Here is a 26822-nt window from a genome sequence, read left to right on the forward strand (position 1 = left end):
CATATTAGGAATTAAATCTTCCAAAGGAATGTACAAGCTAAAGGTGGTGCTGTACAAACAATGAAGTGTTTTACTGTAAGGAAAAGAATCTAATCCTTCCTTTCTGTTTCTAACTTTCCATCTTCTTATTTATTTTTAGACAGGTCTTCTTTTTAAGGAAACACCATAAAGACCGTTGTCGGACCACAAGATTTACACAAAAGCTCTGAGAGACATCTATTTTAATCCCTCATTTGAAAGACTAAACCATGGGTGTTTACTATGACTGGGCACTGTTATCATATTTCCTGTTCTGCTACTCTCTCGTCTTTGTCACATTTTTTTCAAGTTTAAACAAGTGGAACCGTTCAGAAGCCCAAATGGGCGGCTTTGACAAACGTGTATTTCTTTTTTTTTTTTTTTTTAAAGCAGATTCCCTCTTTAAGCATGACCTAAAATAGACTGCAAACTGGTTCAGTAATTGCATACGGTTACTCCTAACTACACATAATTTTGTCTGTTTGTCTGGTGTGCGTCGATTCACTGATGACAGCACTGGGACAGTCATATTGAGGAAACCCTCTTACACATCCACCGAGGTGGAGCGCTTTTTTCCACACTCAGTTAGTGTTGACCTTTTGGTCTTGTGGTGGGAGGAAAACTGCGTGGAGGGAGCTATGCAACTGCATGAACATTACACATGTCTTTGGGGGTCAGTCACAGGCCAGCATTGCCTTCACATAGATACTGTGAAGTGAAGAGAGCCGTCATTCACTTAGCACAACTCTCCTCTGCTTCCTCTCACAAAACCCATCTTACATCTTCACCTTCCTCTCACCCACCCCTCCTCATGTTTTTACTGCTTCACATCTGCATTCTCAGCACTCATTTCTCATGGCTCATTTCTTGAAAACTGCTTAACTCACTCTGCTATCAGCAATTTCTCCTGGTGGACAGCATTTTTGTTTTAATCAAAAAAGGGAAAAAGACTGAAAAACTCCTGAACAGTATATGCATATAGACACAGGTTTAAATCTATAAAAATCAATTATTAAATATATGAAGGAATACTGTCATTCTGCTCCCTCTAGATTTATTGACACTCTGGTTAAAAATATGTTGAAGGCCTTGAAATTATGTCAGAGAAAGCACAAGAAATAAAAGAAACTGTATTTTAAAACAAGGTTGTGCTTCGTTTGGGCTGCAAGGAGGCAAGTAAAATATTTGGAGGATGACAAGACCGCTCAATGTAGAATAGCAAAGTTACCTCGATTTATCCTATTTCCTTTCCTTTTATCCTATCCCTATCCACTATGTTTAGAAAACATAGTGGATATGTTTTCTATCCATATGTTTCTAAACATAGGGAATGTTTGCAGTCCTGTTGGAATGCTGAAATTCACCATGTGTACGTGAGTTTTCTCCGGGTACTCCGTCATCCTCCCACTGTCCAAAAACAAGACTGATGGAGTAATTGGTCTCTTTATATTGCCCTATGGTTGTTTGTCATGTGTGTCTCTATTTTGCCCTGTGATGGACTGGTGACCTGTGCCCTCTGACCCCAACCCTGCCAGGACAACAGGCTGTAACAGAGAATGGAGGGATGAAAATGTTACAGCTAGTTCAAATGTGAACTTCAAAACATGTTATTGTTTAAAAATTACTCCTGGTTGTAAATGTCTGTGTATCCAGAAATGCCAAAAAAAATAATTTAAATGGTTTTCTTTCTTCCTTGCATTTTCTTATATAGTAAAGAGAAAATGGAATAGGTTCATAACGGTATGAGCTGGAAAAACAAATAAAAATTGAAGACTGGATATGAGAAAAGAAACTCTTTCATACCATCTGTTGTAGACTTTTAAACCATTTTCAGTTGAAGTACTTGAAATAGAATAAAATCCTCAAAAGGATGTAGGTGTAATTTCAGCTGGTTGTTCACCTCTGCACAAAATGATCTGTCCTCTGCCTTCTGCAGATTACCGATGCATTAACCCATTATATCTCTGAAATAATAGACTATTATAACATTTAAGTGCAACCCAGCTGTAAACACACAGATCACAGCTACTACTGCTTTCCAGGTCAAGAGCCTGTTATTTAGTGTAAGAGCTGCTCTTTGCTTCTGCAGCTGGGTTAAAGTGATTGCTTTTTTTCCCCACTGTTGGCCTTTGCTGAGTAGAGCAGATTACACAGAGCCCAGCGTCATTAAAAGCACACTCATTACGACACACGCGAGCCAAATCTCTGTGATCGATCAGCACCGGCCAAGTGTTCACGTGTTCACGGACGCATTTCCAAAAGCAGGTTTACTCGGAAACTGTGATGCAGCTCAGCCTTTCTGTGTCTGTCTGCAAGCTGCACAGCTTTGGATAATGTTCCCCTCTATCTCAGACCATCGTTAATGAGACTAAATCTGCCCCAGGCTATAGTAGAAATATGTTGTTAATAGACTGAGAAAAATGGTTTAATGGGTTATTATCCATCAGAGTTTCACAGTTAGTCTCCAGTAACTGAGAAATGTTTTTTATTTTTAACTCGGAGCAAACTTGAAATTAGGTGAGATGCCAGAATTGGAGATAATGAACTCATAACAACAAGAAAAAGAAAAAAAAATGTTGCAGCTAGCTAACTTTCATGATAAAAAAAAACAAAGAAAAGGAGGAGATAAAGAAACATAGTTAGATAAGAAATCTAAACAGTTTGGAAAATGTTATGCCTTCAAGCTTCACACATCTCCAGCGCCCTCTGTTGGACAGATTGGTTAAAAGCCCAACCAATGTTTCACTTTGTGTGCCTGATGCTATCATGTAACACTATAAACCTGTCTGACAGGAACGCTGCCCTCTCTGTTTCCCAGCTGGGTTACATATCAGTTCATCGCATGTTCCATGTTACTGTGGGACTGTGTCCGAGTATGTTTAAATATGTTTAAATGTCCATCCGTGTTATACATGACTACAGCAGCTAGGCTGTGTGTGGTAGCAGTTGTGGCCGTTTTGCCTCTGACTAATGGACTCATTAGAACAGGAGCGGTGCACATGTGCTCCAGCTGGGCTGTCTTCTCGCAGCCTCTGCTCTCATTAACGTTCGGCTCTCGGTGTGCGTAGGTAGGCGACTGAGTTTCTCTGCTCATTTGGTTGAGTTTGAATGTCTGTGTGCCGGTGCTGTGCTACTGTGCGTGTGTGAGATATTTCACTCGCACTTTCCAACTTATTTAATTTACTCAAAGTGGAAATCCAGTTTGCAAACACCTGGCTGATATAAAACCAAACTTTTACTTACTGTAAATTTACACTAGAGTATATCTTGCTCTCCTCCGAGGGCCACCAGATGTTCTCCTGCCAGCTCAGCCTCATAAACATCGACTGAAACAGTGATGCACCGTGTTGTTAAATTTTTAAAGGGTTAAGGCTGGCCTTTAGAGCACCATCTCTACCCCTTTCTAATTGATTTAGAGCTGCAAGTAGAGCAGGGTTCAGCTGGTTCTGGTGCTGAGGAAGAAGAAAGAGCCACCATGCAATATTATAGACGAGAAATAGGCGTCAATGCAATATTTGTGAAGGATTCATGTGAGACTACATCGAAGGAGCATATTTAATTACAAAACTTCTGTGGAGAGCTGAAGGTTTGCTTCCCATGCCGCTGCCGGCCGGGAAGTTTTGGTAGTCGTTGCTCCAGCAACCGAGACTGATCTAAGAAATTATTTAGGGAAGGTAAAACCATTGAAGACAGGGAAGAGAAGGAGAAAGCAATAAACAATACAACTATTAAACTTTCAACTTCCGGATAGTTTCATTTAGATCCAGATAAGTGGGAAAGTGCTTTGCTGGTTTAGTATCTTTATGGTTGTTGTGTTGCTGAAATGTGAACATCCAGCCTCTGTCTAGTGTTTTGCTGCCTCTAGCATGTTTTCTTCCAGCATTTCTCTATCTTTAGCTTCATCCACCTTCCAGGCAACTTAAAATGTCTTTCCTGTATGTGCAGAAGGAATTCACAGCCTGATTCTGCCACCACCATGTTTCATGGTAGGTTTGGTATGTTTAGGTTATGGATTTTTCGACCATGCATTGCATTTAGACCAGAAAGCTTAAATTTGCCTTATTTTGCCAGAGCTCCTTATTTAAGGCATCATCTGTGCTCAGATGATGATGTTAATAATGAACGTTGGACTGTACGCACTTGTACTAAAATGGATCAAGGTTTGAATCTGATTGCCAGCTTGGAAGCCGACAAAAAAAAAAAAAAAAAAACTAGCTAGAAAAAGTCTGAAATGTGACCCTAAAAGGTAATAAATCCTCATTTAGATAATTGTTTGCAACACCACTTATTATATTTTTTATAGGTGTTGAAATTACAGCTTTAGGAGAGATGTAAAGTGAGGAACAGATGGTGTGTGAAATGAGGTGAAGCTTGTGGTCATTCTGTCCAGCAGCCTGTAGAGATCAGCCTGACGAGCTGTTTTTGTCCATTTTCACTTGAGAGAGTAAATCTTGGAGAAAACACACACAGACATACTTGTGGTTTTGCTGAAATTGAGTAACGTGAGACATTTATTGAACAAAAAAGTAGCAGGAGACTGATCTTTTAATAGTATTGCACATTACTATTTTGAAAAATATCTACCTTATATCCTCAACTTCACACTATTGGTCTAACTTTAGTGACGTTGTTAGATTAAAAACGTAAGACGACTCTGTGCATTGAATTAATCACATTTTTTTGCACTTGATGTGCTGATCACCATTTAAAGATGATAGAGAGAAAATTGATCTACTTAGACCTTGAGTAGGTCACTTGGTTATTTTAGTAAAATAAACAATTTCAGTAAAAGAGTGTGGTGTTTTTCCAGACAATACTGCATAGTTTGGCTGTCTTCACTTTCTAGAGTTGATCCTAACAACCCCAGGCAACCATATCACATATTTGCAGTGAAAAAATTTGACTTGTACTTAAGGCATTACAAGCACAGTCGTATGTGTTTTTCTTTTCATCTCACAAGATCCAGTCACGACAAATCACAGATGAGGAACAAAAAAGGCTTTGCTTTATTCCTTGAAACTCTTAGAACAGAGCTCATTAGTTCTGGGCAAAGACGAATATAAGAACAAACCCATACACACCATTTCCTACTGCAACCCTACAACTACATGGATCTTTGCTTGCATTCGTTAAATGAAATGCCACGGTATCCGTGTGTTGATGTTCAGCGTTTTGTTTGTGCATACAACGCCCCCCCCCCCCACCTTGCTGTCCCTCAATAAAGAAAAAAAATGCTTGTGTGTGTACATCTGCAAGGAGCTTAATGGCTGAGCTTGTGTCAAGCCGGTGAAACATGACCATTCATATGGTAATAACCGGGCAAAAAAGAAGACAATAAATTGCTTCACGTCCTCTGAGACCGCGCTGAGGAGCGAGCAGTAGCCACTGATCTGGTGGCTTCCGATGTGTCACCATCCAACTCCTATCTCCAAGTGCCGGGATGCCGGGCTTCTGTTCAGTGAGGTGCATGCTGGAGCTGCTGCAAGGTGCTTCTGCCAAGAAGGTGGGAGATGGAGCTACTCAAAAGCTTCTGTATTAGGAAAGCAGACTGAAATCAGGTGATTGGACTTTCTCCTTTCTTGCATAATTATTTTTCAGATTGTGTTCCTGTTAAGCGAAATGTAATTCTTACTTACTGTTTTCATAGAAATACGTTGTGTAAGTGTCCTAATCTGCAAACTTGAGTTCCAAACCAATCGTGATGGATATTTAGTCATCTTCTGGGAGGAGCTATGTCAAAGTTTCCTGAGGCTTCCACATTGTTGTCCACATTGTTGCTTTACAATCTCAGCTTCCAGAGCACAAACATTAGTAGAAGTGCACTGGCCTGGATAATTTTTTGCAGTTCAGGACTGATCCTGGTGGCTGTCTCCACTCTCAGAGCTGATTTATAAGCATGTTAGTGGATGACTGAAACATTCTGCCGCTCTAAGCGAGTGGAGTAAGTTATTTTACTCCAGTGCAGCTGAGGACTGAATGCTGCTTTCCAGCTTTCAGCATAATACTCTTATTTCAGGGCGGTGTGTTAACGCTGAGGCTCCTGCACTGGTCACGCTTGTCACACAGATGTCGCGCTCCACAAATCACACACATGAATACACACTAAGCCCACAGGCAGAATGAAAACACTCAAACAATGAGAGAGTATTGTTTTTTTTTTCTTTCTTTTTTTTTTGATAATATTCTTTCACTGTGTGTTTTTAATTTCTATTAGAATTCAAAAATAACCTAGCGGTGCAGATGTGATAAAAATGTAATTATTTAATAGTATTTTCATTGGTATGAAATTAAAGTCTGCTTTGCTCTGGAGGTTTCTGAAAGCCCTCCATTGTGCTGTGTAATGTTGTTTTGCGCCGTCTCTGCTGCTGCTGTTCCTGTAGGTGAGACACGTGTTTGCACATCGTGAAGTCCTGGCTGAGGGCCAGAGTAGCAGCACAGCTCAGTGCATTCTGGGAGTAGCATGTGTAAATGAAGCTGACATGAATGGGGTTGGATCGGACCCAGACCAGTTCAACTCTCGCATATGAACCAACGGTTTGCTCATTTACATACTTGAGGACATTCGCGGACAATATGTCCCATTATTCTAACCTTCTCTACTACAAATCCGACTCCAAACCATTTACTTTTTTACCTTTTTTCTTTACTTTTAGTTTAACCTTGAACCTTTTGGCACATTACAACCACCTATTATAAAATATTTTATAAGCACAACAAAAAAAGCACATAAACGTAAGGTGAATATAAAAAAAAATTGAACAAGATTTTCAACATAAACAAAAACCTGAAAACTATAAGATGGCATTTGTGCCAACAATTTTCTTGTCTAGCCACCTTTTTGCTGCGATTCTTTTGCGGTATGTCAGTTTTGCACAATGAAGGGACTCAATTTTTTCTACATTCTTTTGTGCAAAAATTGTTCAAGTGATGTCACACTGGACAGACAGCATCTGTGAACCTCGCTTTTTAGGTTTTGCCTCAGAGTCTTAATTTTAATTATGTCTGGACTTTGGGCAATTTTAATACATGAAGAAAAGTTGATGCAAATCTTTCCGTTGTAGCTTTGGGTGTGTGTTTAGGGCCATTGTCCTACTGGAACGTTGAACCTCCTGGTCTCAAGTCTGCTGCCGCCGCTAACACAGCGAACCCGACAGTTTTTAAATGCTTCCGTGCTCCAACACAGCTGAATCAAATGAATGCATCATTACCAGGCCTCTGCATGGATGAATGACTGCTGATGAGGAAATCCAGCCTTTTGATTCAGGTGTGTTGAAGAAGTTGCAGGCTCTCTGGGACTGGAGGTGGGCACTGCCACAGAGCTCAACATGTTTTCATCTAGGATTACGTTCATTCATGTTATCAACTCTAACCAGCATTCCTAACAATTTTTTCCTTTCCGTTTTGACAATATTTTAGTAAAGTCCATTGAGTTTTTTTGAGTGGTAAAGAGCAAATATGAGAACGTTCAATTGGGATAAATTGAACTGAGGATACTTTTAATTTGTTTATGGCACATTAGCAGGTTAATGTGTCCTTGCACTTATGTCTGTGTGGTCTTTCTTCTCTATTTCTCCCAGAACTGATATAAGTGTGTTTCTCTGTTGTGTATGTATACAATAGTAGTGTTGATTTGTGACTTGTTAATTATGGCTGCCCCTCTTGCCTGCTCCCTGAAACAGAGCACAGCTGCAGGCTCCCCAGTGTAAAGCAGCGCTGCATCTAATGTCTTATTATTCACGCTGTCTGTCTGCTCACCAGCCATACTGAGCCTGAGGGACGAAGGGGAGATTTTGGTCTGTGTGTGTGTGTTTGTGATGAGGGGGTTGTGTATTAACAAAGTGGTAATGGAGGGTTAGCTCACTCTCCTAATTGGTTGGCACTACTTAATTAAAAGCGATGCGACGCTGTGATTGGAGCTGTTGATGGATGGAGGCCGAGGGACGCCATAGCGCCTTAGGATCAGAGTTATCAGATAGTGTGTGTGTGTGTATTAGCAGCACGTGCGTCTTTAGAAAGGAAGAGGAAGTCATTATCTTTTAATCATGTCCTCCTCTATTTCTCATTTTTCTCTCTTTCCTCTTTTTGTCATCATTTCTTCCTTTTGTGTCTGAAATTCTCCAGTCAGCTCCACCTCCTGATGTTTCTCCAGCTGGCTCCCAGTTTCAGTTTCATCGTCAGCTTCAATCAACCCTCTCTTTTCTGCAACACTTACCCTTCTTTCTCCTGAGGCTGATTTACTCTAAGTCTTTTCAATGTTTTTTTTTCTTACTTTAATTATCTATCAATGCGCCTACAGGTATTTCTGTTCAACTTATGCTTTAACAGACATATTTCTTATAGCCTTAAGTTTATCTAAGTTGGAGCAGAATGCTACATTCGGTATGTGATCTAAATGGATTTGGCCTTGAATCAAGCTTACTGTAAACTGAAGTGAATGAAACATTGCTGTTTGCACATTTTTTAGTTTCAAAGCACTTCAAGACCCAATTTCTTTCTTTTTTATCTTTACCTTATCACAAGGCTGCAAAGTTATTATGACTACAAAATATGTTTTGTTTATTGTTTTCTTTATTGGGATACATTTTCAGCAGTCTGTACTGTTCTCATACCAATGAACAGCCTCTAATTGTGAATTATTGTGAACAGAAGCTTTATTTTAATCTAGCGATTGAAACAAACCCCCGCAAAATCAATGATCCGCTAAAAAATGTGTTTAAGAACTTTGTAGAATAAACTCTGCCTCTGTGCACAGTGCCAAGATGTTTGTTGTTGCTGGTCACCAGACTTGCATGCTTCTCACGAGGGATTTGGTCAGCTCCAAATTGCTATAGGATCATTAACAGAAGGCAGAAGGTCGATCCCTATCTTTAGTATAATAATTTTCACAATGTGAGTCAAGATCCTGTCTGGAGCTCCAGGCTGATGTCTAACGGTAATCATTTTGATGATGAATATCTGCACTAATTGCTGTCAACTTCTGGATGGTCTTGTAGTCATTTCCAGTCTTGTCTCTGATATCTTTTGGCAGCTCTTCGGTCTGTTTGAAAAGAAATTTAGGGAGAAGAAATTGATCAATGTAATTGTCATTTTGGGAAAATAACAAATAGGTTTAAGCAAGAATTTTGACCATTTAATCTGCTCTGCAAGAATTATCACATCCTGTTAAACACCTCAGTATTTTACACTTGTGCTACAAACCTCTAGATGAGGACATATGACTGTGACTAACCAGTCTATAGTTGCCAGAATGTTTCTGGAAATGACTGAAATCACTATTTCTAAGTGGTGAGGCCAACTCTGCGGATAAAAAAAACAGCAATAGTTCTTTTTTGGGGTTCCTGATTTTGCTCCTGAACATACCTGAGGGGCTGTGGGCAAAGTCAGCAAAACAGCAAAGATTGTAGGCGCCTTCCTGACAGCTCCAATGACATGTCTAACTCTGCAAAGCTCCATCACCCTCCAAAGGCTGTACTTGAGCAATTTACAGGCAGCAGTTTGGACTCAACAATGTGTCCTGTGTATTCCAGACATCCCCTCTAACATGCCATTAGGACAGGCAGCATTTAACACAGTCATCGGAATGCAACCCTTCCTTTCCTTTTTGAATGAAGAAATTAACATAGGAGTTTTCCTTTTTTATGTTGTTCTTCCTCTGTTTTGACAGTATTTGATATTTTTAAAATCCTCTCCTAACAAGTAAGAAGAACTCAACATGACATTAGGGAAATAAACAAAATGAGCCTGTTTGAATATGTCAGTGCTTCCACGTGGGGCTGCAGAAAATATGGATTCACAGTCAAAATCATATTATTAAAGTGCAATATTACAACTGCATATGACCACTTGAATGCTGTAGTTTGTTACATATGACATTTAAAGTCACTCATGCAGTAATATATTAACATTTAATAAAGATTATAGTTACATTCTACAGATCATGCATGTCCTGAGTGCAACATTGTTGAGGAAGATAAGGTGATTAAAGTGTGTTCGTTGGCACAAAAATCATCAATATTAATCTGTATAACATTTCTAAGTTTTCATAAAGTAATGCAGCTGTTTTAATGTTCATAATTGTACTTCTTATCAATGAAACACGTATGGTTGAAAAGTCTTTTGTATGATTTCCAATAATCTAATGTGTTTAATTGGTTTGAGCAATTGTCAATTAGGCTAGAAACTGTTCACACGTGTAGAAGATTTATGTTTAATGTATTATTTAAATTTATTTTTACCAACATGTTTCTTCTATCTGTAAGTATTTTTGAAATTGCTCAGCCAAAGTTCAGATTTGATTTTGATATAGCATCTGTGGAGATAGCTAAAGATTAGGGTGATGACGAAGAGCCCTTCCAATCTCCAATACCTGAAGTTCATCACTAAAAATAAATGTTAAAACATGAAGAAGGTAGGCGTTAGAAAGGTGTTTGATCACTGACAATTTTAAAAAACATTTTTAACTTGTAATATTTATATTAAATTGTTAACGAAAACATTATTTGTTTTACAACAATGACACCTCTTGTACGTTTTCTTACTTTTAGCCTTTAGTTGTTGGTCATTTCCTTTTGACTAAGCACTAAAGAAAATATCAAAATCTGCCAAGGGTATGAATCATTTTACCATCCTGTTTAACTACCAGCCTAAAAATTCACCAGAAAATGTATTTTGTTTTATAAAAGCAACAGTGGTTATTAATTTACCTCACATATTGAATTCAGTGGCTTTGCACAGGATTTTCCCCATAAACCTGCTGGGAGAAGGCGATTAGCCCAGCAGTGAAAGGCCTAAAGAAGCAGACAGGATGTTCTTTTCTCTGAAAGTGTTTGGCTACATTCATTAGCTAAACATTAATGAGCCTAATCATATGCAGGCATTCACTGAACGTGTGTGCCACAGGGCAAAGAGGTGGCTAATGTCTAAAATGAAATACAGATGCACAGCCGCTCAGACATGCAGACATCCATCCCCTCCTCTTCGGAGGAGGCTGAGGAAACCCGTGGGACTCCTGGAGTACTCTATCTCCAGCCAGTCTAAATACAGGGGAGGATTTTCCTCAACATCAAAGATAGACTAATCTCACCCCTCAGTGGCTTCCTCCGGTTGATTTTTTTTTCCCCACAAAGCAGTTTTTAGGTATAAATTGTTGAAGAATTACAATGTTAATCTCAAAGTTACCAAACTCATCCCTCACTTGATATTTCTGATTCCTTGTTTCTTAATCTTCATGTTTGATTTTTGTTGCTCTGCTTTGAAACAAGCTGTCTTCGCGCGGTGTAACCTGACTTGTGTGAACGTGTCATAACAAGCTAATGAAGGCTCTTCACAGTTGTTGTACAGTGGAAGTGCTGTGTGGGATCGGTATGTGGGAAAGGTGGGGGGCAGGGGTCTGCTTTGACACCCTAATCCTGCAGCCAAGCTTGGCTTTGTGGAAACCTTCGCTGGGAGGAGAGTGAACAAGAGACGGATGGAAAGAGAGAGAGAGGTGGGGGGATGTTTGGGTGGGGGGGGTGATAGCAGAGGGGGTGCTGCGAGTGGAGGGTTAGAGAGAGAGGGAGGGGAATGATAGGACGGCAGGATGAGGGAGATGGGGTTCGATCATTCTCCTGCTCTGACTTTGAAAGGAAACAAAGAATGGCAGAGTGGCCTGATTTATGACAGCAGGACGTGTTAGACTGTTTTAGCTGGTTAGCCTCGGCTGACCCCACGGCCTCTTATTCTGAACCTTCTTCCATCACTGCTGTGTTTGCTGAAGACATCACCACTCTGCAGCCTCCTCTGGCTTCTGTGAGTTACTCTGCCTGTCTTTATAGTTTGCTACAGGTCTTATGTGTGTGTGTGTGTGCGCGTGTGTGTGCGCGTGTTTTAAAACTATTATTAACCAAGCATTTTAGATCCTAAATAGACTGTAAAGATGCCCTGTGATGTTGTGCTTTTTTCTCTTATCTGTATTTTTGCCTTTTTCTTTCCTCATCACATGTGAATGCACAAGTATATCCAGTTAAAGTCGGATCAGAGAAATACTTTGCATCCTAAACTCAGATCACTTTGCATCCCGATATTCCATTCCTGCAAATACGTACAGAAAAAAGTTTAAAGATTCAAATGTCAGTGACATATAAAACCTAAGCCAAATGTGCAAGAGAGCTCACGCTGACAGACAGCTGGTCACATCTGCTTTTTCTGCCGCAATTAATGCACAAGCCCAGAGAGTAGTTTCTCCCCCTGCCTAAATATTTAGTTGTGGTTTTCTGTGTCTGAAGGGCAGACAGTTTGATTGCTGGCTCAGCAGCGGAGTTGGCACGTTTGTGGGTCAGACTGGCACAGGATCTGACATTGTGGAAAGGGTGGGGCCATCTTTCTGGCTGCTGGTCATTCAAGAAGAGGGGGTTGGAGTCTGGTGCAGACATGAAGGTTTTTATTTCAGGGGTTCAAGGATTTCAGTGGCAGAGGAGGAACAAATTTATAATGCAATAATTGCAGCACCATATGTTTGTAGAATGATTTATATATTCTTGAGGAGGAATTGGTGCTACCACAAACTGGCCACATTGATTTTGGTTCAGTTTTACTAATTGTTCCTTTTATGCTTCAGTTTGCAAGAGATGGACAAAGAGAACCTAAATGTAGAGTTCAAGATATTAAGAATCCCAACAAAAAATCCAAATAAATTCAATTAATTATGCATCAAAAACGGTAAACATAAAACACAATAACTACCATAGCAACGTGAAAATTAAGTAATCTTTCTCACATGTAGAGAAGAATAAATCTATGAGTGGCAATTGATAACAAAACAAATGTAAACACACACGAAAAATAAACACTTAAAACGCAGTCCTAGGCTTTCTAAATAAAGCAGAAAACTGGGGAAAGATTGTGTTTGAATGCAAACCTGATAGCATGACATTAATTAATGTGGTTAGTGCACCTATAATTCCTGAATCCTAAGTAGATGCTGCCAACGTTTCCAAATCCGTCATATTTCATGACAGACGGCACTTAAAAGCTCAAAAGGATCAAATAGAACAACACTTTGTTCTCCAGGGAGCCTTCATCTTATCTGCTCTAAAGTCTTGCTCTCTCTCGCTCTCTTGCAGCTACAGTGAACCTCACATTTCTCACAATGCCAAAGAAAATACATCTTTTTACATCTTCAGACTTCATTGAAAGTTTAACTCTTCTTTATTTAATAGCAGCATCTGCTTCGAAGTGTTATCAGTGCAGCCTGCTGTTGTTTAGTATGGCATGTTCACTGATCGGGAAGAGACTTTTGATCAGTGAACAGTGAACATTTTTTTATGTAGAACAGACTATTAATTAAACACATGAGAATAGTAGCTATAAAAAAATCAATGCAACACTTTTTAACACTTGGATTGAAGTCAGATAAGAACTTTGACGTTACTGGATTATTTTTTGTGCTGTATTATAAACTTGATCTGTTGCTGCCACTCAGATGTGCACACAGACATTCACACACACTTTTACATACCGACCTCCTCTGCCTGAGGGTTCTGGTTGTTTTTAATGGGTCACACGTGCAAACAGCTTCACACACACGCTATCAAATTTAAATTCTGACCTGGGTGACACAAAGTTTAAGGTAACCACATAAAATGATTGAATTAGTTGGTTTTTTTCCCACCGCCTCCAGTAAATAAGATGCTGTCACGTCAGACGGATGGTGTGGAAGTGGACGTTTGACAGGAGATTTCTCTTTTTGTTTTTGTTTTCTCTGCTTAGCAGACTGAAGGTGACTGAAAAGAGAGAAAGTGTCTGGAGGTCAGGAGATGACAGGAAGGCTTCTGTGTGTCGTCAGCGAGGACTTAGTGGTTGGGATGACGCTGGAAGAGGTTTGAGTGGAAGGATAAAGGGAACAAAGGAGCAGGCTTATGATTAAGGTGGATCCTGACTGAGAGAAGATGCAGTCCTTCAGCTGAGCCCGTCCTGCTTATTCTCTTTGATGATATGAGAAAGTCCCTTAGCTCTGTGTCAAGCTTTTGTTTATCTCCTGTCTGACACATTCCTTCTCTGTTTTGTTTTACTGTGTTTCCAATCTTCTAAAGTGCGTAATTTGAGGACTTTTCTGTACACGGCTCAGAAGGTGGTCAAATGTTGTAAATTTCCCAGAAGCAGCAGAAACTCCATACCCCATTGTGCAATTTACCATAGTTGCAAAGCCGTCCTCAATCTATCTTTCCATCTGTGTCCTCCCCACCATTCCCATTACCCCTTCAGATCCCCACCTCCCGCTCCCCTCTGTTATTCCCCAGTCAGCAGGGCACATATTGACCTTTGAATCCTCCCGTTTTGCTCCTATGGAGGTACTTAAAGGTCTAAGAGAGAGGAAATAGATTCAGTCAGTAAGTAATGCACAGATACACATCATTTATGTGCAAACACTGTTTTACAGGGATGTGCACCCTTCCAGAGGAAATTTTGCAACTCTTTACTTCAAGATGTAGGTCCTGTCCTCACTAAGATGGGTATCAAAATCAACTTTTTCAGGTCTTGGATGGAGGGAAAATCAGTCCTGATGATCTACTCTGCTTACCAAGTTGTTTGTTGCAGTCTGACCCTGATATTTAGGGAAACAGAGATTTTCTCCATGTTAGCCCTTTCCAAAGCCATGCAAACAGAGTCTATCTTAGATTTCTTGAATCTGATTTTGGTTTTAACCTTATTGATAGAAGGGGATCATCTCCTGCTCTGACTGCAGCTGAGGGGGACCGCTGGGTGAGGACTGGGTGTGCCTTTGTCCTGAGGAGCGGGTAATGACAGCTCCTGTTGGTTGCTGAGAAAGAGCAGGAACAGTGCATGCATTCTCACTAGTCTCCGTAAGTCTCCATTGACACCAAAAAGTCATCAGATTCACTGATGAGCTTTTTTTTCTTTTTCTAAAAAGTAGCCACATTTAGCTGCCAAGTTTCCAACTTGGCAACTCTGAAATTTCTGTTACTGTTGTCTCCAGCTTCTGGCACAGAATATGTATTACAAACCTTTGATTATTGTATTTTACTTTTTTTAAGAGAAAAATTATTTTTTGGGAATCAAATATTTAATATAGTGTAACAAGAGGCTCAGGGTTAGGGGTGACTGTTACACAACATTCAAAGCTATTCCTTAATATTTTATGACAAAGTTGCTTGTTCTCGGATCAGTAGATTAGTTTTACTGAGACATAACTCCATGGATCAGCGTGTTCTCCGGGCGGCCCGACCTCGCAGGCCGCGGGCCAGAATTCGGAGCTGTCGCAGAGAATAGTGGGCCTCTATTGTGCGTTTGTCAAACTGGCTAGCTGCTGCGGTGTGCAAACAGGCATGCTGGCACACACACAGACACTCACTGATGTTCACACACACGCACACAAACAGAGAATTTATCACTCGAACGAGTCAGTGTCAGGTCAGCCGGCTTAGCCTGTGGACAGCATTGCATTGTTGCTGGCCTCCATCTCTCTTGGACATTTAACAGTGCAGGCATTCAGTTGTTACTGGTGACTCAGGAGCAGTGGGCAGCGTTGCAAACAACACCTGCCTTCACATTATCACACAGTTGTTCTGATTAGGCTTAAAGAGCAGAGTACAAGCAGAAATTAACCCAATAGGTTGCAAGTAGTGATGTGGAATCATTTACCGTGGCTTGCAAAATAATTGATGTTACTTAAATTGTTTCACATTTTGTCCCATTAGAGATTTATTGCGGTAGACCAATGCTGAGTAATGCATATTTGCAAAGGGAAAGGAAAATGATACCTGTTTCAACAAATGTTAAAAATTGGAAAAGTTTGTGAAGTGCAATTGTATTTAGCTAAGAAAAAATCCCCACAACTTTAGTAGGGTTTGCAAAAAACCATGTAGAAGATTTTGCAAATATTTAGCAGAATGTGGTGTCATCAAAAATGTTCCTTTTTGCAAAATGGTAGTGGCAGCATCAAGCTGTGGGGATGCTTTTTTTTCTGTGAGGACAGGGAAGTTTGTCAGAGTTCATGGGGAGATAGATGGAGCTAAATACAGGGACACCCATGGACATTTTGCATCCAATCTGCCTGAAGAGTAATGAACAAATGTTTCATCATTTAAATATGGAAGCATTGGATAATTATGTGAGTCTTCAGATGGCTGTATTGTTTGTGAAATATTTGGTCAGCTGTCATGAACCCCTCAGAAAGGAACATAAAGACTGTACTTCATAATACTGGATTAAATTTTTTTTAAATAAGTTGAAACCAACACAGAGATATGCATCATGTGGTGGATTCTCCTAACAGCTGGGATTATTGTCACAAAGCTTCTGTGTCTCAGTATTCCAGTTTTGGTCTATCTCGGCATTGTTAGAGTTACAGAACAGGGTGTGGAAATGAAGCATGCTCAGTTTGGCTTAAAAATAGCTCAAAATGAATCTTAGTTTTCTAAACAACAACCACACAAAAAAACAATTCAATCAGGCTGATTCAGGAGTAAAGTACTATCTTTCATGGAAAATGAGAAGTGCTCCACTTATCTAGGATTGGCTAGTCTTCATCATACTGACCTTTCTGTGTTCTTTGATATTTTTCATGCTCTTTTAAGCCACTCTGTAGACTAGACTTAAACTCTTTAGTTATTTTAGAGCTTGTGTCTTTCTTGACACATTTCTCTCATTCTTTTCTTTTTTTTCTATCTTAATTTATTTTACGAAAATTCTTAAAAGCGTACTCTTGGATTCATCTGGTCTTATTTAAATTATTGCCTTTTATTCACATGCTTGGGGGGAAAAAAACTGTGTGATGCGTCCATCAGTATTTCTACTTTGGGATGTTATTTTAGGCACTCATAAATGATCCTTTAAACTCCACTCGCTCAGCTGATATTATTCAAATACTCAGAGAAAATTGTCTTCTCTAGCTAGTATATTGAAAGTGTTGTTTTTGCAAAGCTGCTAAATATTCTGTGAGTGAATGAAAAGTGTGTATGTCTGAGGCATTTAGCATTCCCTAACCAGAACCTGGAACTGGTACCATGTGGTGCCAATCTAACCAGCCTGGCAGTGTGATCCTGGGGCCGTCATACACACCAACACACACAGAACAGCAAGCCTCAGCCGAGCTAATGACTCATCTCTCTCTGTCCCCCCTCCCATGTCTCTTTCTCTCTTTTCTCTCTCTGTCTGTTCCTCTATTTGTCTGTCTTTGTCTGTACAGGAGACATCACTCAGAAGGGCTATGAGAAAAAAAGAAGCAAGCTGCTGGCGCCCTACATCCCACAGATACAAGGTAAGCGTCACCGGCCTGTTGGATCGATTCTGTCGAGAGAAGATTTGACTTAGCTCCGGCTGCATAAGTGAATAACAGGGAGGATGTGGGGACCAATGAAATGTGGAAAAACAAAACCTCTTTTACATATTTTGCTTTGCAAACAGTTTTAAAAATAACATGGAACAGTATGTACTAATAAAGTTTTCATAAAGGGGATTTTAACTCAGTTACGCTTTGCTCATGTGTTCCTGTAAGTCCGCCTGCGTGCTTCAGGCCAGAGAGCCTTGGATATGAAAGCATATGTGAGATTGCAGTTTTTCTGATTAACAATTCACTTTCAAAAATAAGTAGAAAGCTACATCGATTGTAGTCATTTTAATTTTGGTGTTTTTGGTGAGTGACATATGAATATTTTACGGGACTGCTTGAAATGCTATTAAACTGTTGGTGAAAAGGTTACGTCCACTTTATTGGCATGAAAGTTAAAATAATTCTGTAATTTTAAGTGGTCGCAGAGAACCCACATACTTTCTGTTGCCTTCAGCATTTTTCTGCTGGATGTTTGACCACTCTTCATGGGGGAATTGATGTAGCTCATGTAAATTGTTCGGCCTTTAAACACAGTCTTATTTCCAATATGGTTGAGGTAAAGACCTTTCCAGTAGTAAAGACAGCCTGCTTTATTCTAAATCTGTTTTAGATTTAAATCCTTGTTGTTCTGCTGGAACACCAAGTTTCAGACATCTTATCGTTGATCTGAAATGTTGAAGAACTCAGACACAGAGTCTTTCTCATTCTACCGTATCAACTTTTTGTGTTGATAAAGCCGACAATAAATCAGGCCCTTAGCATACTCCTTCCGCCACTATGCTTGTCAGTCCTTATGTTTTAAAACTTCACTTTGATTCCTCCAAAGATACGTCTTGTCAGTTTGGAGAAATCTTTGCCTTAATAGACCATCAAACCTTTCACCATATAAATTTAGCTTCATATTTAATTTGTGCTTGAAGTTGTTTATTTTTGGAACAGGGCCTTCATTGCTGCACAGTGAACAATATTGTGATACTGTTCAAGTGATCGAAAAGCTTCTAGTTTCTGGAAGACTTGAGTCTGGGTGCTTCCTTAAGATATTTAGCAAGTTTCCTTTGTGTGAAAGCAACAGATAAAGTGACATGAATGAAACTTGAACACAAATGAGTCTTCCAAAATCAAAACAAAATCAAAATTTGACAAATCAGACTGATATAGCTTCCCCAGATCCCTGAGACACCAAGCTTGAGCCCGAGATTTGTGGTAAGACTTTTGTTTATTCAAACATTACCTTTTCCAATAGGAGTTGTCAAAAAATCAGGTAAACTGCTGTCAAAGACTTGTTCATTGCTACAAAAGACTGTAGATGTATCTGCAACTCACTAATATTTCAAATATTGACGGAAAGGTGTCACTCAGCTAGTCTTATTGTACAAAATATTTTAGTTCCTTTGTAGAATTTAGATGATTTGTTTTCTAAAATGTGAAACTAGAAATATGTTTTAGCTAAACTCGCCCAGCTTTCAAAATCTTAGTTCTTTAGTATGCTTAATAAGCTGCTTTTTTACGCAAAAGAGTTACTGACTCCTGTCTTAGATGCACAAAAGTGCAAATTATAAGGTTAAAACACATGGAGAGTTTTAGGAGCTTTCAGGCACAAAAAGAAGACATGATAGAAGAAATTAGTGGCACAACATATTATTCTCTCATTACTGACATGAGAGAAAAACATGTGCTTTATGTGTTTAAAGGGTTTTAAACCAGCACTTGTAATACAAATGTTTTTTGGATTAAATTGCACCTAATTTGATGGGTCACAGTCAATATAATAACAGTATTTATATATCAGAGAAGTGTATTTATCCCTGCTTTGGAGGCAGATTCTGCCTGCATTCGAAGTGAATACCAAAAGTTGCCACTGCTCCATCTTCCATCTACTCCCCACAGTTTTCAGTTCGGCCTGCTTCGACAGGCTTGAGTGGAAACCAGAGTCTACAGTGGGCTTCCAGCTCCAGGCTTTCCACTGGAATTAGCAGGACTGTTATTTAGCTTGGGCGGATCATTTCCTTCATTCTCCCGATCCATCACTTTTTGTTAGTTTTGTGTGATTCTTTGTTTAATCTTTTTGAGTCCAAAACCAAATGGTTTAACTTAAGCCAGTAGCATGTGTCCTGAAACTTTGCACATGGGTTTTGGATTTCTTAAGAAACTATTTCAGTACAAATAATCTGGTTAAGATTTAACAGACACAGAGTGAGAGCTGTTCAGGATATCGTGGGCTCCTAAAATCTCAAAAGCTTGAGATTTTTTTTCTTTTGATTTATTGTTGATATCCTTTAATGTTTCAGTATGTATTTGTTTTTCTGTAAATAGCATTTCTGTGTCATACTTCTGAAATGTTTAAATATAATATGTGTTTTAATAGAATATGCAAAGTTATTTAGAAAAACCTGCATGTTTCAGGTACAGAAACATGCAGATGTCGAAACTTATAAACTTTCAAATTCAGAAGATTCTAATAAGAACAAAAGATTTAAAAACTATCTGGAAACATGCTTGCAAAAAATGGATCATCTTGGATAAACTGAACGATTGCTCTGAAATGGTATATGAAATTAAAAAATCCAGAGTTGTTGACTAGATTCAATTATATTTTTTTTGAATATTTGAAAACTAACACCTTCATAAACAGCTACGAAACAGAAACAGCTTATGTCCAAAATAGACGAAAATGAGATGATTTTGAAAAAATAAAACTGAATGAAGGTAGTAATGTACAATAAGAACGCTTTATTAATTCAAATTAATTCAATTTAAAATATTATTTAACTTGCTATATGTCATTAAATTAAATTTAAAGTTACTTCATTGTCATATTTGTTTGACATGACAACTTAATGCATTTAATGTATTTACTTGGATAAACCTAACTTGATTACTTGTAACATATGTACTTTCTTTTTTTTAGTAGTCATACGTAAATGTTTCAGATCATCAAACTAATTTTAATCAGACAAAAGTAACCTTGGTAAATCCAAAAAGCAGTTTGAAATTTTGTCAGATCTATAATATCAATGACAGCATTTTGTATTTACTGAAGTTATCATTTTTCTAATATTTTGAAAACTTAAACCTTCTAAGTGCCGCATTATAGCAAAAATAGAAGGAATCTGTGAGGAGGCAGACACCTTTTCACAGCACTGTCGCAATCAATATGCACCATTAGAATTTTATGGGCTACTAATGTGAAATTAACTTGATGGCAAATCAAGTGAATTGTTTAAGCCTTTCATATTAAATTTAGATTATTCTTTATGTTTCACCAAATAGGGTTCAGGATGAGTTAAATAGTTTTTACAAAAGCAAAACTGATTTTTTTTTTATATTTCCCAATGTAAATAACTCGATGGGAGGGAGCTTTTGTTAGGATGACATGTTCTGCTGACCTCACCAGCACGCTGCAGGACCTTCCTGTATTTTGCTATGCAGCTGGGGAACCAAACCACAGTTGGTCAGGACGCTCTGTTGTTGCTGACCAATAGAAGTTGGTCAGCAGGCGATGAGCACGCTTTAACTTCCTCAGGAAGTTGAGCTTCTGTTGCTCCTTTCCCTGTTGGTGGGGAAACATGCCTAGATATGAAAAATATTTTCCTTTTATATGCAGAGGGATGACAATTTCTTGAATTCCTGGGATTTTTAGATTTGCAATACTGGAAAAAAAATACAAATCCTTTTATGCCTTTATGATTTTTATTTTAAAGTTTCAGATAGCAATTGTAAGGGTGTTTCCAGTATATTGAAGTACCGTATTTTCCGCACTATAAGGCGCACCGGATTATAAGGCGCACCTTTAATGAATGGCCTATTTTAAAACTTTTTTCATATATAAGGCGCACCGCATTATAAAGCGCATAGAATAGATGCTACAGTAGAGGCTGGATTTACGTTATGCATCCACTAGATGGAGCTGCACTAAAGGGAATGTCAACAAAACAGTCCGACTCAGGTCGGCGAGGAGAGCCTTCCGCAACTGGGCTGGGGCGTGGCCGGACGATGGTCACCCTTCTCCGTTCGCGCACAGCATGTTGGTGGAGAACTTGGTGCTAAATGACCTGCAGACACCTGATTATCAGGTAGGTCGGTAGATACCTAGACATCATATACATGTGTTCATGTCTATGGGTAGATAGGTCAGTCAAACTTTATTAACAAACCAGCGTTCTGACAACTATCCCAGCATGCACCGCGCGCTTCTTCTTCTACGGGTGAAAATGATGTCGGCGGCTGCTTACCGTAGTTGCTAGACCTGTTGTGGCTCAATATTGGTCCATATATAAGGCGCAATATATATGGCGCACTGTCAGCTTTTGAAGAAATTGAAGGTTTTTAGGTGCGCCTTATAGTGCGGAAAATACGGTATGCAACTTTTCATTGTACAACCACATCCAAGAGCATATAACTTAACTTTCAGAAAAGTCAGAAGGAAGTTGATATTATATATTAGTCAAAATTAGATACTAAGTAATATTTGAGTTGTAAAAACTCTCAGGTGCTTTTCCTTTAATCGAAATAACATCTGAAGGCCTTTTATTTTATCTGTAAAAGGTAGAGACTATAGTTTGCATTGATCTTAGGAGTTTTTAATTATCTCCTGCTGCTCATGGATGTCAATAACTGCTGACACTACCTTGAATAAAACCAAATATTCCATTTGATTACTGAGGAATAAACCTTTAAGAGGTTTATGTTTCTCAATCACGTTTTTAAAGCTATCACTTTACAGTTAACGACATAAACCACATTGATTTCATCAATGTCGCTTTTTTTTGTGACTGCAACTTCTTACTCAATTTTTGTCATAAATTTGGTATGTAGGAGGTGATACACAGACATGCATCATTATGACTCACAGCAGTAACCAAGTGCTGTCTTGAGACAGGTGATATAAATTCATCAGTGTACGCTGAGAACCAATAAAGACATCTGCTGTGACCAAGCAGACCCCTGATTGGCTGAGTGTTGTGTTTCTGGGTGGGGTGTTCTGCCCAGCAACCGGGTCTACCGTCCTGGCTCGCTTTATGGACCTGTTTCCCTTTGGGAGATGCGGAAAGGCTGTTGTGTGACCGGACTGTCAGAGCGATGAAGGGGCATATATTAATGTGTGAAGGCATACACCGAATGGCAAACACACAGTGTCGGTCCATAAATGTTTTATGTTTTCAGTGTTGTATCTCATATGTTTAATGCTCATTTGACAAAATCAGAAATGTTAATTTAATTGAATTATGCAATTAAGCTCTGCTGTGTGTCTGCTGCTGCTCTGAGAGTTGCTGACCGTGTAGAAATCATTGATCCTCGTTTAGCTACCTCTGAAAAACCCGGCTGTTTGATACCTGGATGGATGGATGGATGGATGGATGGATGGATGGATGGATGGCTGGCTGGCTGGCTGGCTGGCTGGCTGGCTGGCTGACTGACTGACTGACTGACTGACTGACTGACTGATAGGCCAGCCAGGTAAATTCAATATGCTGCAGGCTAAATGGTTTACCAGAAAGCTGTCAAATGCTAATTGTGGCTTAGTTTTTATATTTAAAGGAAGAGCAAGTCTGTGCTGTAAAGCAATAGAGGTTACAAAAATGAACTCTACAATAAGGAAGCAGGCCAGTGATAAAGCTTCACTTTTCAGATATTCATTTGTTAAATAAAAGTTAAAATAAAATCCCAATGAAATACACTGAAGGTCATTGTTTTAATTGAGTGTAGAATGATGCAGCACATTCAAAGTGTTTGAACACATTGTGTTGTGAAACCATAGGAGAAGTGAAGCCAGTGATTGGAAGATTGGTGTTGAAGCAGTGGTTTTAGGTTTCATTTCTGATGCTAATTAGTAAATATTTAATGTCTGCTCCTTCTTGACACTCTTAGTATCTAATCATCTCCTTTCAGTTACCTCTGTGAAATCTGCATTTACTTTATTTGAAAAACTTTGGTTTAGTTTTTAAAGCTGTAAGAGAGACTGGTTGAGTCAAATACTTTCTAATTTTCAAATTGATAAATGCAAAGAAAGCAGACTAAGTGTTAAAGGATTACATTTATATAATGAAAAATAGATCTGGCTGAAAAATAATTAGCACACTCGATTCCATTAAGGGGACATTCAGTAAATTGATTAATGTACTAAATTGATTAATGTACCATTATTCAATTGATGTTTTGTTTCTTTCTATAAACTTCAGTTCTGTTTTGTCTGCAGGTGTAGATCCATCTTTGCAAATTGACAACAGGATCCAGGCCTCCTCCCAAGTTGTTCTTCCAGTTTCCAAACACAACAAGTCCCGGGCCGGCAATGCCCGTGATGAGCGCTTCAGATCTGGTAAAAAAAAAAAAAAAAAAAAAAACAGCTCAATCTCTGAAAAATCTAAATGTTCACTATTTCTTCAATCACTTAAAACAAACACCTTTCCATAGATCTGCACACAGAGGCCGTCCAAGCTGCTTTGGCAAAGTACAAAGAGAGGAAAATGCCAATGCCCTCGAAGAGACGATCTGTGTTAGTTCAGTCTTCAGTCGAGGCGTGCACCCCACCTGGTGAGTCTCCTTCTCCACCTTTACCTGCGCTAAAGCAAACTCCTCATGTTTGAGATCCGTGTTCTCGCTGGAGCTTCATCAATCCCATGAGTACTGGAGTGTGGGATGGTGACCCTGATTTGCTCTAGTGATTAATAAAGATGCTGCCAAGCATTTGCCTCTGGAAAGAAAGTGTGTAGTTTGATGAATGTGTTCATTCTTTGTAACTACAAAGGACTCAGTTCTTGACGTCGTGTTCCCAGGCCGACCTTCCCACATGTGCCGCATCACGGAGGCGTTATCAGATTTTTAACTTCGTCTCTCAATGTCGACATTTTACCTGTTTTTATAACTGATTGTATTGTGTGGGCCAGTTCATTTGAATTTTAGATATTTTATTTCCTTTTCACATCTTTCTGCTTTCAAGGCCCCGCTTGGCGCTTTCATATTTCTTCTAATTCTTCAGTGAATAATTTGTGTTTGATTTGGTAACAATGTTTCAAACGCTGATGTGCTTTTATTATTGGTGTATGGGTGGAAGGAGAGGGGGAGAGCTGGAGCCTGAAGGCTTACATTAAAAGAGAGGACATAACAGAGGAACAAATAACCAAATGAAGATCTTCAACAGTGAAAAGAAAGAGTTAATGTCTTCAAAGATTCTTCAACTCTGGGGTTTTTATTGTTCTTCATTGAGGTATGTGATTTTAAAGTCAAGAGCATATTTTACAACTAAGGTGTTCTTGACAAGCTGGACAATACCTCTGAAATCCGCCTGTCCTCTGTGATGGCCATGAGTCTAAGAATTTCAGGAGTAAATTTTCATCAAACAAGGTTGCATGAGTGCTCCCACCCAGTTCAGTTGTCATAGCAGCCGTGTTCCTATTCATTGGATTCAATTTCATTTTAAATTAAACATGCATCCATCATAGTGTTGTGTCTGGTTTCACAATTTCAGGTTTTCCTGAAGCTTTGACCCTCCAATATTGTTTATGTATTACCATTTAAGAACTGATACACAAAGTGTTTTTAGAGCAGCATTGAAAGTATTTTTTTAGCCTTCCTTTAATGACAAAAAATGTGTTAATTTATATCAGGACCAGAGGTGATGTCACATCACCATGTGAGAAAACAGGCTCAAATCAAAGTTTTGTCAATCAAAACCGGTTTTGGAGAAAACATGTTAGACTTTCTTTAGAATTCTATATTAGCAATTAGCACAATTAGTATAAAAAGAGTGATCTCTGTGCGCTTATTATTGCGCATAGATTTCCAATACAATTCCAGTTCCAGCATAGTAAAAAAGGTTAGAAGCTCACATGGATAAAACTGAGAAGTTTCGCTGTACTCTACACGACCTTCCTGTTATCTGCTTTATGTCAGTCTCTCTCTCGCTGTCTCACAGCAGGAATAGACAGCTGACATGTCTTGATCTTGCAACTGTTTACGTATCAGAAAGCCTCTTTTTTATCTGACTTTATTTTCAAACAGGCCACAGTTTATTCTTTGAAAAGCTGTTGTTTCAGCTCTAAAGCAGGAATCACCTAAATATTGCAGTTTATTGAAAAAATCTTTGTTCAATAATCTTTGTTCTTTGTGAACAGTGAAAGTATAAGAAACAGACAAATGAACATAAAAGATTGAATGTGTTTAATTTACTTGCAGTGTAATTTGAGGTACACAAGAAAACATTAGAAAGCTCTCTAATGGGCCACCTGCTGTTTGATAAATAAATATGGTAAACATTTCAACCCTAATCAATTTTCTCCTCAGTATCTTTCTGACTACGTACTGCTGTTGCATCATTGTGCTGCTGTACAGCAGCATAACCATCTACAGTGACTCTTTAGAGAAACTTGGATAATTTCAGTTTCTAAATCATTTAATTTCCTGTTGGGATGAATTAAGTATTTTTGAATATCATTTGAAATTAATGTTTATTTTATATTCAATAGCTACACTCCTAACCCTAGTTCACTTTGGAAAAATAGTCCTGCAGATTATCTGTATTTCTTAGCCAGGTGCATTCAGCTTAAGAAAGATTTAAATTATCATTCTAAGAAAACTGAATGTTAATTTTTGCACATATTTTCAGTGATGCTCCCATTTTCTTCAGGTTATGAAGAGGTGCTTCCTCTGGCATAGTTTACCACCAGATAGGAGTTTTACTATTTTGCTGTTTGTTTGCGGGAAGACGTATACCACTGGTGCAATAACTGAAGTCTCGGTTATAGTCTGTTTTACCTCCTTTTTTATTGTATGTACTTATGTCTGTTTCTACAACCCTGTCTACCTGAACCATGCACTTTCTCTCTGTATATAATGTTGTCTCCTGGTGATATATACGCCTTCTTCCTTCAGCCTCCCTCTTTCTACTTTAAATTTATTCCCTGACCCTCTCCTTCCCTCCCTCGCTCGCCTAACTGTGTCAAAGTTACTGGAGAGTGAGAGAGAGCAGAGACGGGCAGAGGGATAACAAACAGAATCATAAATGTGAGATAACCCGCATGAGCCGTGCGATGGTAGAGACATTAAATTGGTTCATTCTAATTCCACCTCCTCCGTCCCTCTTCTGACAGCCTCGACAAAACCAAATATCAGCTTAAAGCGAGCAGCAGCGGTTCTTAATAGTGTCTCAGCTGGTGGACTTGTCTTGTTAATATATTCTGTGGGTGATTAGAAAGAATAATCATCTGAAGTCGTTTTAGGAGAAGAAATATCCATCAGGCATGTGCTGATCACACACAGGGTCGAAATCCGTCTTCTAAACCTTTCTGTTCTCTTAATGCCTGTCTCTCGCTCTCTGTGGGTAGTTTTTGTAATTCATTAATGCTTTGTTATGCACAGCAGGCTGGAAATCTTTCGTCTAATATTTTAAGATGTTTGAAGGATTTTTGTGTTTGTCTTTAAAACATGCCCCCGTTTTCACATTGAAAGAGGAATGGCTGGAAAAACTTTTTAAAATCTT

General features: G+C 38.9%; 1 protein-coding gene across 9 annotated transcripts in view; it reads left to right on the top strand.

Annotated features, from left to right (window-relative positions):
• The window catches only part of dip2a (disco-interacting protein 2 homolog A), an 86901-nt gene that overhangs the window by 30385 nt on the left and 29694 nt on the right, over positions 1-26822 (top strand). For all 9 annotated transcript variants that reach the window (XM_008403925.2, XM_008403913.2, XM_008403915.2 and 6 more), the window contains exons 3-5: positions 17204-17275; positions 23544-23663; positions 23759-23878. In XM_008403925.2, coding sequence (XP_008402147.1) covers positions 17204-17275; positions 23544-23663; positions 23759-23878 — 312 coding nt within the window. The remainder of the gene's footprint in view (positions 1-17203; positions 17276-23543; positions 23664-23758; positions 23879-26822) is intronic.

This window comes from Poecilia reticulata, linkage group LG2 (genome assembly GCF_000633615.1).
Source record: "Poecilia reticulata strain Guanapo linkage group LG2, Guppy_female_1.0+MT, whole genome shotgun sequence".
NCBI classification, from domain to species: Eukaryota; Metazoa; Chordata; class Actinopteri; order Cyprinodontiformes; family Poeciliidae; genus Poecilia; species Poecilia reticulata.